Here is a 17187-nt window from a genome sequence, read left to right on the forward strand (position 1 = left end):
TTTTTTGATTTTAAGTTACCTCTTATAGAAAGGTTAACATTGAAAGTATTTGTTTATCAATACTAAACATATTAACAAATGAAAATAATACATAATAGATATTTAAAACTTTGATTTTATACAAAAAAAAATACCATATGAAAAAAATTCATTGAGTGGGTGCTTTAGTTATGGCCAATACTGTATATATTCGGGATCGTTATAGATAGCCATTTCCGTCTGTATGTTGAAATCAACTTTCCGTAACCCCTAAATAACTTGCATACATGATTCATACATCAATATGTCGGGAATTCTTCCGTATCGGTTGCTATTTAAAATCTACAAAATCGGCCCACAAATGGCTGAGATATAAGGAAAAAACCGGGAAAATCTCGATTTTTGGCCTATTTTTGATCTATATCTGGATTACTAAGTCATTAATATAGAAAATATGGATATCCATTGATAGATATTTCTAAGACCTTTGCAACGACGTATATGAGACCATAGTAAGTTGGACCTACAATGGGTCAAAATCGGTAAAAATATTTTTAACCCGAATTTTTTTATGAAACATTTTTGTCATAAATTATTTTTCAAAAAAAATTTTTTTTTAAAAAATTAAAAAAAAAAATTGGAGAAAACTTTTTTAAAAAAAATTAAAAAACTATTTCGAAAAGAAAAAATTTTAAAAAAATTTAAAAATACTTTTTATAACAAAATTTGGAAAAATAAATTAAATTTTGTTTACCTCAAAATATTTAAAAAAAAAAAATTATTTTTAAGTATAATTTGGTGAAGGATATCTAAGATTCGGCACAGCCGAATATAGCTCTCTTACTTGTTATACCCTTCACCTTCGTGAGAAGGGTATATATAAGTTTGTCATTCCGTTTGTAATTTCTAAATTTTCCATTTCCGACCCTATAAAGTATATATATTCTGGATCCTTATAGATAGCGCAGTCGATTAAGCCATGTCCGTCTGTCTGTCTGTTGAAATCAATTTTCTGAAGACCCGAGATATCTTCGGGATCCAAATCTTCAATAATTCTGTCAGACATGCTTTCGAGAAGTTTGCTATTTAAAATCAGAATGGCTGAGATATGAGGAAAAAACCAGGACAACCTCGATTTTTGACCTATTTTTTACCTATATCTGGATTACTAAGACATTAACATAGACAATATGGATATCTAATGATAGATATTTCAAAGACATTTGCAACGACGTATATAAGACCATAGTAAGTTGGACCAACAATGGGTCAAAATCGGAAAAAAAAAATTTGAACCCGAATTTTTTTTTTCACCAAAAAAAAAATGAAAAAACAAAAAAAAATTTAAAATTAATATAAAAAAAAATATTTTAAATTTAAAAAAAAAAATTAAAATAACAATTAGAAAATTTTTTTTCCAAAAAATGAAAAAAACAACTTTGGAAAAAAAATAAATTTTGTTTACCTAAAAATATTTAAAATTTTTATTTTGAAGTATAATTTGGTGAAGGGTATATAAGATTCGGCACAGCCGAATATATCACTCTTACTTGTTTTCTTTTTAATTGTATTACAAATCAAAATTTTTGTAACAAAGATTTAGTTATTTTTAAATATCCGATAAAAGCATGGAATACTAGCTGACCCGGTGCGCTTCTCCACCCCAATTAGAAGAAACAAATAGTACTATTAAGTCTTCATTTGTGAATTAACAATAATTCAGGATATGATGTCTCTAATTTCATGTTTATTGGATCATTGTAATGTGGATTCTTGCTCATTCGAAACGTATTATTAGAATAAAAAAAAGTACCAAAGACCCACCCACATTATGTATTTTCACTCATCATCGTGAATTCCCAATTTCATATTTCTGGGTCCATTATTGTAGAAAATGCAAAAGAAAGGTACCACTAAAGTGTGTGACTTATTTTTAATTTTTAGGTTTATTATTATAAAATATTCAAAAAGTACCATTACAATAAAGAAATAGTACCATTGATTATCCCTTTTCAATTCGCCTTAACTAAACCATAACAGTGTTTCTAGTTGGAAAAAAGTACCTATGAATATTTGAATATAATCAAGTTTGAAATAAAAGTAATTTTAATATTATAGAAAATTCAAAAGGTATCATTTTGAAGAACGAAAAGTTAATCCTTAGTTTGGTTTAGTTCTCCTTTTTTGGTATCATAATACCATTGAGCCCCCTATTCTTGATTATTTCTTTACGAGAAGCTATTAGCCAACTTTAATGTATATAAGCTAACTAATTTAATATGTATATTAAAGTACCATTAAAAGAAAATGTAACAATTTTCTTTAATCCTCTTGAACAGCCGTCAAGTTTAAAATTTTTCAACTGACTTTGTTTATATAACACTTAATTTTTAATAAATTATCACAAAACCGAAAAAAACCGAAACCGATCGGTTTTAAATTTTTTAAAACCGAAACCGCGATTTTGAAATTCTTCGGTTTTTTGGAAACTCTAATCTAGAGCTAGATTCGTTGTTTTGCATTTTGTATAAATATTTTTAGACAGATTGTTCGATAAGTGGCCCAGACTAAAAAATATAAAAAATTGAGATCATCATTTAAGATTTATTAAGTACAGACTTGGGAAATTTTAACCTTGGAACGATGTGCTAGTGGTGGACATTTATTAATTTACATATTTCTACTTCACAGTAGTTTAAACCAATATTAAAAAAAAGAATCAGCAATTTCATATAAAATATTCAATATTTCATGTTTTATTTAATTTTAATCAGTAATGAACAGCTTCTAGCTGCAATAAATTCATATTAAAATTCTACAATACATGCTTTATAAAATACTTATAATCAAATAATACTGCATAATCAAATTTTAAATTAATTTAAGATTTATAAAACAAATTTCGTATGGAAATTTTGGGAATAATACAAACACTTTAAACTTAATAATAATAATAATATAATTTCAATTCAATAAAATTCAAATTTCAATTATATGAATGAATACATACAAAAGTTTACTTGAATTATATCATCATGCTTAGTTTCTTCTGGTGTTATTTAATTTGCTTGTATGTTTAACAATTTATTTATTATTTATTTAATAATTTTAAATGTATCCGATTATGATGATTACGCACCATTTGAAGAGAAGCATACTCTTTGTTGCAGATAAAACATCTAAAAGATAACAAAATGGTTATATGTTAGAAAAATGTTGTTGGAATAATAAAAAATTAATGAAATAATAGACGGATTTTTTGAAACTGGGCCCTATTTGGGAAAATGATCAATTATGGACTCATCATTGCAAAATTTATTAGGGTTAAAGTGAGAATTTTAAGGGAGCAGGTGCAGTTTATTAAGAAAATCGTTCATTTGTAAATGTTTTCTTTCGATTCTAATTACATAAAAAACTCCCAGAGCTTGTAATTAATACAGATTTACTAAAATCTTAAGGTAGAATTAAAAAATATCAGCAATTCATAATGATTAGCTCCATTAAAGAAAGGGTTTGAATAGAATTCATTCATTAGTCCCGGTCCACACTGTGAAACATTTGCTGCAAAACATTTGAGTTTGTTGATGAAAGGGGAAAGATGAATGAAAAAGGGAACTTTGTTTCATGTACATGAAGTTTTTGTTGAGTATGTCATCCACATTTATTCGTTCGCATTCGTACTGTACAGAAATGTCAAAAACTGAAAAGCAAAAAACTCACTGTGTGGACACGAATGCAGTTTCAAAAGAGAATTTAAAAATGTTTTGCAGTAAATGTTTCACTGTGTGGACCGGGACTTAATAAATCAATGAAAACTTTGAAAAATTTCAGTTTTTATACCCTTCACATTCGTGAGAAGGGTATATATAAGTTTGTCATTCCGTTTGTAATTTCCAAAATATAATTTTTCGACCCTATAAAGTATATATATTCTGGATCCTTATAAATAGCCGAGTCGATTAAGTCATATCCGTCTGTCTGTCTATCTGGAAAAAACCAGGACAACCTCGATTTTTGACCTATATCTGAATTACTAAGTCATTAATATAGACAATATGGATATCTAATCATAGATATTTCAAAGACCTTTGCAACGATGTATATAAGACCATAGTAAGTTGGACCTACAATGGGTCAAAATCGGAAAAAATATTTTTTAACCCGAATTTCTTTAAAAAATTTTAAATAACAATTCGAAAAATTCTTTTTTTTCCAAAAAATGAAAAAAACAACTGGAAAAAAATTAATTTTACTTAAAAATATTTAAAATTTGTATTTTGAAGTATAGTTTAGTGAAGGGTATATAAGATTCGGCACAGCCGAATATAGCTCCTACTTGTTTTAGTTAAAATCTAATCAAAATTAAATCAAATCAATTTTGATTTCTTAACAAAAATATATAGAATACTAGCCTGTTAGTTATTTCAAGGTAGTCCACAAAGATTCCAATAAAAACTAGTCATAATATTCGTCTGGCACAATCCCATGTTTAGTCATTTTATTTCTGTAATATAGTTATGACTCCATCTTTCGGATTTATTTGCATTTCACTGAAAAGAATTAATGCCGTGAATGAAATCCAGGATTTTGTCATTAAACATATCTTTATAAATAAAGTAAAAACTATTCCCCGGTCGGGAAATCCCGGGAATTCCACAAAATTTTCAATCCCGGGAATTATTTTCCTTGGTCCTATTGATGTTTTTTGAACCTGACTTTCTCTAAGAGATGCTTAAAGTTCCAAAACAAATGCAGAAGATTCATACAACGAAAAAGATTTAACCCAAATAGACCAATAACAAGTGCAGGGCTGTCACAGAATTCTATTCCGATCGAAAGTGGAATTATTTTAGTATATTTAGCTTTTTCACAAAGAGTAAAACGAAATTTTTTGGAATAAACCATATTATTGGGTTTTAATCAAGTTTTAATTACCATCTTTACTTAATTTGTGATTTAATAAGCAAAACATCGCCAATTCAAATTTAAAAAAAAAAACAAGTAAGAGTGCTATATTCGGCTGTGCCGAATCTTATATACCCTTCACCAAATTATACTTCAAAATTTTAAATATTTTTAGGTAAACAAAATTTAATTTTTTTTCCAGTTTTTTCATTTTTTGGAAAAAACATTTTTTCGATTATTTTTTTTTTAAATTTTAAATTTTAAATTTTTTTTGAAAAAATTTTTTTTTTACGATTTTGACCCATTGTAGGTCCATTTTACTATGGTCTTATATACGTCGTTGCAAATGTCTTTGAAATATCTATCATTAGATATCCATATTGTCTATATTAATGTCTTAGTAATCCAGATAGTGGACCGATTTTGCTGATTTTAAATAGCAAAATTCTCGAAAGCATGTCTGACAGAATTATTGAAGATTTGGATCCCGAAGATATCTGGGGTCTTCAGAAAATTAATTTCAACAGACAGACGGACAGACGGACATGGCTTAATCGACTCCGCTATCTATAAGGATCCAGAATATATATACTTTATAGGGTCGGAAATGAAAAATGTAGACATTACAAACGGAATGACAAACTTATATATACCCTTCTCACGAAGGTGAAGGGTATAATAAAATATTTATTTTTTGCGAATTAACAGAAATAATTGGAATCTAAGGAAGGTATAACAAAATCTAATGGAAATTGAAGATGGAAATTCCGATACAAATGACAAATGGTGACAGGTTTGTATATAACCAAAATTAGAAATCGAGTCAGTTATAATAAATTTGTATTGGATTTTTTTATTTGTATCCAATTACATTTTAAAACCAAAGAAATTTTTTAGATTTTTAACCATGTCTCCATTCTTAAAATTGAATAATTTGTTCTAGGCGGGAATTCTCGGGAAATTTCAAAATGAATCCCGATTTCCCGGGAAATGTAAAAGTGCGGGAAAGGAAATACTTATACTAAGTATTCAATCCGCGTATGTATTCAATTCACTAAAATCTTAATTCGGAATTAACAAATTTCAGCCATTCATTCCATAAATCCATCACCAAAATCTAATTCTTAATTTAAATAGAATTCAGTTATCGTTAAATTTATTCATAACAGAATTAATTAATTTTTTATACCCTTCACCTTCGTGAGAAGGGTATATATAAGTTTGTCATTCCGTTTGTAATTTCTACATTTTTCATTTCCGACCATATAAAGTATATATATTCTGGATCCTTCTGTCTGTCCGTCTGTTGAAATCAATTTTCTGAAGACCCCATATATCTTCGGGATCCAAATCTTCAATAATTCTGTCAGACATGCTTTCGAGAAGTTTGCTATTTAAAATCAGCAAAATCGGTCCATAAATAACGGAGATATGAGCAAAAAAACGGGAAAAATTAAAAATTTTTTTTTAAAAAAAAATTAAAAACCAATTTCGAAAAAAAAAATTTTGAAAAACAATTAAAAAAAAAATAATAATAAATAATAAATAAAAATTTATTTTAAAGTATAATTTGGTGAAGGGTATATAAGATTCGGCACAGCCGAATATAGATCTCTTACTTGTTTTAATTCATATCTTATACAAATTAAATTAAAATATTTTATTTTTAATTCAGTTTCAGAAAAAAATTTGTAATAGATTTGAATTGAAGATCATTCAACACATTTTTAAAGCTGTTTGGTAATGGATTTGTGTTAAAGGAAACTTGAATGATTTAACAGGAATTAATTCTATAAAGAATGAATTCTTAAAGGAATGAAGTCAATACGTTTGCAGTGCTAAGTAATGAAGTAAAGACAATGAATTAATTCGTGCCGATTGTTTTAATGGAATAGGGAATATATTCAATTTGATTTTGAACATTGAATTAAGAATCAATTCTTTCGAACTTTTGATTGTATCCCAGGAAAAGTTTCAGAACGTATTCTAAAATTATCAGCCCAATTATGAATAAAATTTCCCCGGGAGTTTTCTCCCTTTTCTCATTTTTCCTATTCAAATTGAATGGGAAAAAACTCCCGGGGAACAAACTCCAGCGGAATTTTTTATTCATAATTGGGCTGTAATAAATAAATATAATAAGAACCACTTCAGATTCTTTAATAACAGACTACTGAAGAACTATTGAATGAATCCAAAAATCTATTAGGGATATTTTAGTTAAACATAAGTCTTCCAAAGCTATTTCTATAAATGAACAAAATAAAAGATACAAATTCTGCTTTTGAAACTGCTTTTGAAACTAGTTTGAAGCTTGGCAATTTTAAAGAAAAATCACTAGTAAAAGAACTGTTCCTATGAATGTGTATTTGCTCCGTAAAGCTTCCCTAGAACTAGTTTCGAAGATGACAATTTCAAACTAGTTCCAGAACCGTTATTAATAACTAGAGCTAGTTCCGCAACGCTTCTTTGGAACCAGTTCCGGAAGTGACAATTTCAAACTAAAATGATTGGTCGGAATTCCAAACATGAACAAGTTCAGGCTTTATGCATGCATTCTAAAACTAATTTTAATATTTCCAATTGTAATACTTACTTTTTAGGTCTATGACATTGTACATGTCTTTGTAATAATGTTTGAAGCCGAAATATTTTATTACATTTCTCGCACTTAAATTCCTGTTTTTTATGCAGTTTCCTGAAATAAAATAAAAGTTAAACAAGTATATTTTCAATCTATGTATATAGCAGATACTACAGATTTTTTCGATTATTCGAACGGTTGTTATACCAAAATTTATAAAACGACTATAACCGAACTAATGTCATAAATGACTAAAGTATTTTGGTCAGAAGTTCTCCATTAAATAAAAAAAAAAAAAAAACTTACCTCTCATGACTGTTACGATTTGAAATGTCTGAGTATGTTTTATTACAAAATCTACAATTATATGGTTTTTTTCCAGTATGCCGGTTTTTATGACACAAAAATGCTTGAATTTGACTAAAACTTTTCTTACAAATTCTAAATGAAAAATGGTAAATATTAGACAGGAAGACATCGTCGCTGCGCCTAAAATAAGACTTATGTACTACTATAAGGTTTTAACAACTTTTAAAGAGAGTCATTCAAATTTGGAAGTTGACCGATATCCCCCTGTCAGAATTTCATTCCGATCAAAGTTGTATTTTTATACCCTTTAACTTCATGAGAAGGGTATATATAAGTTTGTCATTCCGTTTGTAATTTCCACAATATAATTTTCCGACCCTATAAAGTATATATATTCTGGATCCTTATAGATAGCGGAGTCGATTAAGCCATGTCCGTCTGTCTGTCTGTTGAAATAAATTTTCTGAAGACCAAAGATATTTTCGGAATTCAAATCTTCAATAATTCTGTCAGACATGCTTTCGAGAAGTTTCCAATTTAAAATCAGCAAAATCGGCCAACAAATGGCTGAGATATGAGGAAAAAACAAAGACAACCTCAATTTTTGACCAATTTTTGATCTATATCTGGATTACTAAGTCATTAGTATAGACAATATGGATATCTAATGATAGATATTTCAAAGACCTTGCAACGACGTATATAAGACCATAGTATGTTTGATAGGGTGGGTAAATTCTTTTGACTACTAAGCGTATAGCAAATTCCTAATCTACGGAAAATTCTAAGAACTTTTCCAGAAGAAACCATGGTTCTAAAATCAAAATCGAGCTTCCGGTTTTTTACGAGAAGATTTGGAGCTCAAGACCTCTTTTGCTAGGAGACCTCGGGTATGTTCAATTTTAAAAATAATAATGTTTCTTCGTTTGTGTTCCGATTTCAAAATATAGAATCTTCTCTCCGAGTACTACATATAACATCTCGTAGCTATCAATTACCTCTTATAGCGTAAGAGATATTGGCATTTGAATAATACATTTTTAACATTTTTACCCACCCTACTCCAGTTTTTTGATGACCGCGGTTTCAAATATTTTCCAATTTTCTCTATTTTTAGGACTAACAAGAAATGTATATATAACATAAAGAAAAAATTGATTAAAAATAATTGATTAAAATAATTTTAAAAAAAAATTTTAAAATTTAAAAAATTTTAATATAACAATTCCAAAAAAATGTTTTTGCCAAAAAATGAAACAACTTTGGAAAAAAAAGACAAAGCTAAACGAATTTTTATTTCGTAATTAAACCTTTCTGTTTTCTAAGTGGAATTGATACATGTTTGTAATTATTTGATTTTCTCTTTTTTTTATCAATTTTATTACAAATGTTGATTTTTGTTTTGATATTACAGAACATTGTCAAAGAAGTAGTTAAAAAAAATGGATCGGAATAATAACAACGGAATTCAAACCATTCCGAACGAAATTTTGTGCCAAGCGAGAATATATACGTTATATTTATGAGAATTTTGATATTTAAAATCAGCAAATATTTGGAAATATGTTTGGCTATATCTCGTACACTAAGTTCTATACATTAACAACATGCATATCAAACGAATTGAAATGTATTTTAAAGACCTTTTCAACGAAGTATAACACGCCTTTGAAATTTGGATCGGCAATGGGCCAATTGCGAAATCTGGTAAGACGCCTTTAATGAATTTTGAACCAATCTATTTATTTGTAAAGTCAACAAAGAATCGGTAAGGCTGTGGTATAATCAAATAAACATACATAATTCTAAAACTTTACTTCTAGCTCTTTTTTAAGACGCAGCAACGACTATCTATTAAAGATGGGACAAAAATAATTTACAAATAATATTTTTTAACTTACTGGCATTGATGTGGTCTATCGTGGGTATACATATGATGGCGTAAAAGGACATAATTATTATACTTTTTCTTACACACTTTACAGGTAAAATTTGCATTTCCTGTAAAATAGTTTTTAATACTGTTAGATTTTAATTTCAATTTCGTTTTTAAAATAGTTTTCGTTTTCGCTTTTATTGTTTTAGTTCTAGTTTTCAATTTCGCCTTTTCATTTGTTATTTTCGTATACATTTTATTTGATGCTTTTGTTTCAGTTTTTTTCTTTGTTTCTAGTTTCGTTGGCGAATCCGTTTTATTTGTTTCTGCTGGATTTTTATCATGCTGTATATTTTTTAATTTCAATAATAATACAATGGGTTCTTTTCGATTCGATGTTTTGGCAGTTGTTTCAACAATTGTTTCTTCAGTGTTATTTTTTGAAACTACACAATATTGTTTCTTGTTATGGTTTCTGATTTCATTTTCAATAGTAATATTCTCGTTAGATGCATCTGCTGGATTTTCGCTATTTTCTGATTGTTTAATATAAAATTGTGGTTCCAATTTTGTTATGTAGCTTGAAACTGGGTAATCGTTTATTGTATCAGATATCTAAATAAAAGAAAGGTGGACGATTACACATATTTTTATACGAAATTGGTTCAAAAATGAAATATACTTAATACAGGCTTCGAATTTATTAATACAATTTGATATTAATTCACTAAAATTCTAATTCGGAATTTAAAAAATGTTAGCAATTCATTCCCAATATCTAATAGTTTAGCTTCATTTGAAGGGTTTTATTTAAATATAATTCATTCATTGTTGAATTAATTCATAATGGAATTAATTCATAACAGAATTCATTCAACATACAAATTGAAATAAAGTATTTTCTCTTAATTGAATTTGTTTTGTTTTTAATCATTTACAAAATGAATTGAGAATAAGTGTAAATATTGAAAACCATTTCTTGAAAGGCCTATCGATGCCATCATGTATGGAATATAACATCCAGAAATGGAAATTAGGTTCAAAACTGAATACCCTTTATCAATCGCACGCATTGTTGAATAAACTGAATAAATGACAGCCAATTAGACAGATGTAACTTCAACGTTATGACCGCTATCAACTGTCAAAGTTCGGAAGTCCTATTAGAAGACTCTTTCTCTCAGCCATTTGTGGGCCGATTTTCTCGATTGTAAATATCAATCGAACCAGAACTACAACGAATTAATTCGTTGTGAATGCTTTAATAGAATTGTTATGAGAATATATTCAATATGATTTTGAAAATTTAATTAAGAACTAATTATTTCGAACCTTTGTTAAAATCATAGTGAAACATAGAGCGGAAACCATAGAGAAAATATAAATAGAGCGGAAACTCTCCTAACTCAGTTGTCAAAAAAATAAGTGGTGAGAATGTATTAGTAAAAAAAACTATGCGAAAACACAAACAACACTCGTATGTGTAACTTTTTTGAGTAATTTTTTTGTTTGAGTTTTTTCTAGTTTCCGCTCTATGTATATTTTCTCTATGGCGGAAACTATAAAAAAAAACTCAAACAAAAAAAATACTCAAAATAATCACACATACGAGTGTTGTTTTTATTTTCACATAGTTTTTTCACTAATGCATTCTCAACACTCAGGTTTTTGACAACTGAGTTAGGTCTTTGACAGAAGATTTTCCGCTCTATGTATAAAATCTTTTATAATATAATAGTTCGCGTACTTTCCAGTAAAAAATATCCAGTAACTTTAAAAGTAAAACGAAAATTTCATTCGGAATGAAATCACTTTCAGTTTTCAAAGAGGAATTGACATAGAATAAACACATAGAACGGAAGGAGAGAGTAATACATATTGAAAAATTACTCTCTTTTCACACATACGGGTGATACAATAACAAAATACATGCAATACATTCTCATGAATTAGGTTTCTGGCAACAGACTTAGGTTTTCGGCTCTCAGTTACCTATCTAGTTGTTGTCTATGGGAATTGATATTTCTTTGTAATTATTTTTTTATCTAAAGGTTTAATCAGTTTCTGTAGCAAAAACTTCACATTTGCTTTAATAAAAAAAAGCGCTGTTCAAATTAAAATCAGAAAGACAGAATTACATATTGAATATTTTTGGAATTAAAAAATTACACGGATTCTGAAGAACCTAAAACGAAATCGATCGGGATTGTAACTTGAAACCATTGAAACCATTCCGAACAAAATGTGTGACAGGCCTGTAAGTTTTAAAATAGTAAAAAATCGAAATATTTTTGTATTCCAAAAGCTACTTGAACATAAATATTTCTAAGACTAGATTTTGTCATTAAATTCTCACCGAAATGACATCAGTAGAATATTTCCTTTCCTCCTCTAAATCTATTTCATACATATTGATATTTCTTTCCATTAATTTCTGTACGAGTTCACGGTGGCCACGTTGACAATCGATTCGAAAGGTATTGGCTTTACACAGTCTTCTTAAACATTGTTCACATATTTTATCCGGCAAATCATCATTTCTTCTGACCTAATACAAGAATTTATAGTACACATATGATTCAATTACAAATAATATTATAAATAATAAAATGATTTTAATGTTTTATCACTTGCCCTTGACTTAGGAGAGTAAACTTACCGGCACACCACCACAGTCCCTCAGTAGAGTCCAAATACTTTTAACGACCACATCATTAAATATATTAAACATTTCCTCTTGTTGTTTCAAACAAACACGACATATTATCCATATTTTTGGTAAAAACATATTTCTTTATTTTATTAAATTAAGTTAATTTAATTAGGAAAAAACTAAATTATTAACAACAGAGTTGGAAAATTGAATTATGCTTTGCATCAGAAAAATAGTACAGTTTTTACAGCAAGTACAAAATTTAAAAAGTTTATAATTTGTATTAATTTAAAAATATAATTACCTAACAATTTGTTTCCAAGATGAGATATATTATGCTAAACAACATCGTTTGGTAATATTATCTTAACTTGGAAAAAAATTTAATTACGAGATAACTTAACTCTGGCAAATGTTTAGAACTTGTTCTAGAATCACTAATGCTAGAATGAATATATTTAGAACTACTTCAGGTTCTTTAATAACATCCTTAACTAGTGTTATCGCAACCAATTCTAAAACAATATTTTGATTCTAAAACACTTGTATAACCCTATGTCTATACCTGATAAACTTTTGTCATGATAAACTTCAGATATAGTAGTATTGCTTCTTTATAACAAAATTGTTACTGCTTCAGCTCAGACAATTTTGTCTTGCCAACAAACTTCATTAATTTGTATGATAAATATTTGACAGACAGGGGGTAATGTTTGTAAGGAACCAGTTGTTTGGATCAATGTAATAAAATTACATAAAATATTTACAATTTCTATAATATTTTCAGCTTCTAAATGAGATCAAAATGTGTGTTACATAATTTTTAAGTTATGAACACTCTTTAAGTATTCATTGGTTAAACTTCATTGAAATCCCAGATACACGGTACTTATGAACATCAAATATAATCAACAAATGTCCATCTCTGATTGACAATTATTCTTACTGACCTTGAAAACTTTGTTTACAAATTCAGTATCTCTATTATTGTTTTTATTTTCGATTCTCTTTGATCGCTGTCTTAATTTTTATTGCTAGGCTCAAGGTTGCATTTGTTACGATGTCAACAGTTACTTTAACCCTCCGTTACTCGCAACTGATCTAGTTGATACAGGGAACATTTTTTTTAATGTAAATATTTTAAACACCTATTTTTGGATAAAAATATATTTATACTTATTATTATTCTTTTAAATACTTTGAATTTAATATTGTTTTTATGTTTTCGAAATAAAAAGTGAAGAGATTATTTTCAAACGCGCCTTTCTTTTATTGATATCAATTTGATACATTGCGACTAGTATCGATTGAAAATGATTGCGACTAACGGAGGGTTAAATATAGAAATATTATACAATAATTAAAAACCAGTAAGAGAGCTATATTCGGCTGTGCCGAATCTTATATACCCTTCAGGAAATTATACTTCAAAATAAAAATTTTAAATATTTTTAGGTAAACTAAATTTTTTCCGAAGTTGTTTTTTGCTTCTTGCGAATTGTTTTTTTTTTAAATTATTTTTTTTAATATTTGGCGAAAAAAAATTGTTGGTGAAAAAAAAATCAGGTTAAAAAATATTTTTTCTGATTTTGACCCATTGTAGGTCCAACTTACTATGGTCTTATATACGTCGTTGCAAAGGTCTTTGAAATATCTAGGGCTGACGATAAATTAATTATTTGAAATGAAAATTTATCAAATTAATTCTCGTAGCTTGTCCCCATTTTAATTGATTGCTACATAAAAGAATTTTATGTAATCCCGGGAAATTGTGCGAGAATTTCCGGGAATTATTTTCCTTAGTTTTATTTGATGTTTTTTGAACTTGAATTTCTCTAAAAGAAACTTAAAGCTCCAAAACAAATGCAGAAGTTTCATACAATAACAAAGATTTAACCCAAATAGGCCAATAACAAGTTCATTATTCAAAATATTAATAAAACTTGTGAATGTTCACGGCTGTCACAGAATTCTATTCTATCGAAAGTGGAATTATTTTAGTATTTTGCTTTTTCACAAAGAGTACAACAAAAATGTTTGGAATAAAACCACCTTCCGTGGAATTGAATTTTGTCTAATATTATTGAGCTTTTTTCAAGTTTTAATTAACATCTTTACTTAATTTTTGATTTAATAAGCAAAACATTTCCAATTCAAAATTAAAAAAACAAGTAAAAGTGCTATATTCGGCTGTGCCGAATCTTATATACCCTTCACCAAGTTATACTTCAAAATTTTAAATATTTTTAGGTAAACAAAATTTAATTTTTTTTTAGTTGTTTTTTTAATTTTTTGGAAAAAAAATTTTTTCGATTGTTATTTTAAATTTTTTAAAATATTTTTTTTTTTTAAATTTTAAAATTTTTTTTTGTTTTTTAATTTTTTTTTTTTTTTAAAAAAATCGGGTTAAAATTTTTTTCCGATTTTGACCCATTGTATTTCCAACTTACTATGGTCTTATATACGTCGTTGCAAATGTCTTTGAAATTCTATCATTAGATATCCATATTGTCTATATTAATGTCTTAGTAATCCAGATATACAGTGGGGAGCTCAAATGAGTACATGTTTCTATTTTGTGCACTTCTTATGGAATAAAAATAAAACTAATAAAGCAAATCCAAAAATGTTTTCTGTCATTTATTTTATGTTTAATATGTAACAAAATTAATTACAATTCAAAACTAAAAACATCCAGTTCTAAATAAAAAAACAGACAAAACTAAAATAACTCGCATGTACTCAATTTTGCACCCCACAATAACTTTAGGGAAGAATTGCATTTTTTAAAAAAAATTTCAAAATCCTATATTACGTAAATAAAATTTTACATGCATTGGCATATTTTCTATAAATTTTTCATCAACTTTTTTTGGATTACTCTCTCTCTCGTGCTCAATCCGCTGTTAAAGCTCGTACAAATTGGTAGGAGTTAATCGGTATTGTTTCAACCGCCTATTCACGATTCACTAAAAATTCTCAATAGAATTGAACTCAAGACATTGAGCTGATAACTGCATTAATAAGAAATTTTTCTAGGAACACCATTCTTTACGATTTTTGACGTGTGCATTGGGTCACCATCCTATTGAAAAATTACTTCTTCTGCAGGATAAGCGTTATAATCTACAAAGTCAAAAGATGAATGTGAAAAACACAAAGATGATTACGTATTGAGGTCAGTATATCGAACTGGACACTATTTCGGTAGAAATTTTGCTCACTAAACCATTTTTCAAAGTTTTTGATGAGTGCTTTAATTCGCCATTCTGCTGTAAAATAACTTCTTCGGCATGATTGGCGATCTTATCTACAAAATCGGAATGGCAAGTCTATAAATTCGGTATGATTAGTCTTCAATATACGCAGATAGTCTTCTTAACTTATTATTTCGCCGATTTTTTCAAAATTGGTGATACAGTAAGGAAACAGTAAAACACGGTAATGATATGGGGTTGCTTTATATGGTGCCACCTTGGACCAATGCAAAGAATCAATGAAATAATGGGTAAAGAAAACCATCTGCGTATTTTGCAGACTCACCATACCGATTTTTTAGTCTCATCATCACGTTTTTGTATATAAAAGAGAAAATCCTGCAGAAGAAGTAATTTTTCAATAGGATAGTGACCCAATGCACACGTCAAAAATCGTAAAGAATGGTGTTCCTAGAAAAATTTCTTATTAATGCAGTTATCAGCTCAATGTCCTGAGTTCAATCCTATTGAGAATTTTTGGTGAATCGAGAATTGGCGGTTGAAACAATACCGATTAACTCCTACCAATTTGTACGAGCTTTAACAGCGGATTAAGCACGAGAGAGAGAGTATTCCAAAAAAAGTTAATGAAAAATTGATAGAAAATATGCCAATGCATGTAAAATTTTATTTACGTAATAAAGGATTTTGAACATTTTTTTAAAAAATGCAATTCTTCCCTAAAGTTATTGTGGGGTGCAAAATTGAGTACATGCGAGTTATTTTAGTTTTGTCTGTTTTTTTTATTTAGAACTGGATGTTTTTTGTTTTGAATTGTAATTAATTTTGTTACATATTAAACATAAAATAAATGACAGAAAACATTTTTGGATTTGCTTTATTAGTTTTATTTTTATTCCATAAGAAGTGCACAAAATAGAAACATGTACTCATTTGAGCTCCCCACTGTAGGTCAAAAATCGAGGTTGTCTTGGTTATTTCCTCATATCTCAGTCATTTGTGGACCGATTTTGCTGATTTTAAATAGCAAAATTTTCGAAAGCATGCCTGACAGAATTATTAATAATAATAATAATAATAATAATAATAATAATAATAATAATAATAATAATAATAATAATAATAATAATAATAATAATAATAATAATAATAATAATAATAATAATAATAATAATAATAATAATAATAATAATAATAATAATAATAATAATAATAATAATAATAATAATAATAATAATAATAATAATAATAATAATAATAATAATAATAATAATAATAATAATAATAATAATAATAATAATAATAATAATAATAATAATAATAATAATAATAATAATAATAATAATAATAATAATAATAATAATAATAATAATAATAATAATAATAATAATAATAATAATAATAATAATAATAATAATAATAATAATAATAATAATAATAATAATAATAATAATAATAATAATAATAATAATAATAATAATAATAATAATAATAATAATAATAATAATAATAATAATAATAATAATAATAATAATAATAATAATAATAATAATAATAATAATAATAATAATAATAATAATAATAATAATAATAATAATAATAATAATAATAATAATAATAATAATAATAATAATAATAATAATAATAATAATAATAATAATAA

At 27.0% G+C, this 17187-nt stretch overlaps 1 protein-coding gene across 1 annotated transcript; it reads right to left on the reverse strand.

The window, feature by feature from the left end:
* Positions 1-3070: 3070 nt before the first annotated feature.
* On the reverse strand, positions 3071-12441 carry LOC135961407 (zinc finger protein 54-like). Its single transcript, XM_065512906.1, has 5 exons — positions 12313-12441; positions 12010-12201; positions 9679-10268; positions 7775-7909; positions 3071-3158 (listed from the first exon to the last, which is right to left on the reverse strand). Exons 1-5 carry the CDS (start codon positions 12439-12441, stop codon positions 3071-3073), a joined length of 1134 nt encoding a protein of 377 aa, XP_065368978.1.
* Positions 12442-17187: the final 4746 nt, after the last annotated feature.

This window comes from Calliphora vicina, chromosome 5, assembly GCF_958450345.1.
Source record: "Calliphora vicina chromosome 5, idCalVici1.1, whole genome shotgun sequence".
Taxonomy (NCBI): Eukaryota; Metazoa; Arthropoda; class Insecta; order Diptera; family Calliphoridae; genus Calliphora; species Calliphora vicina.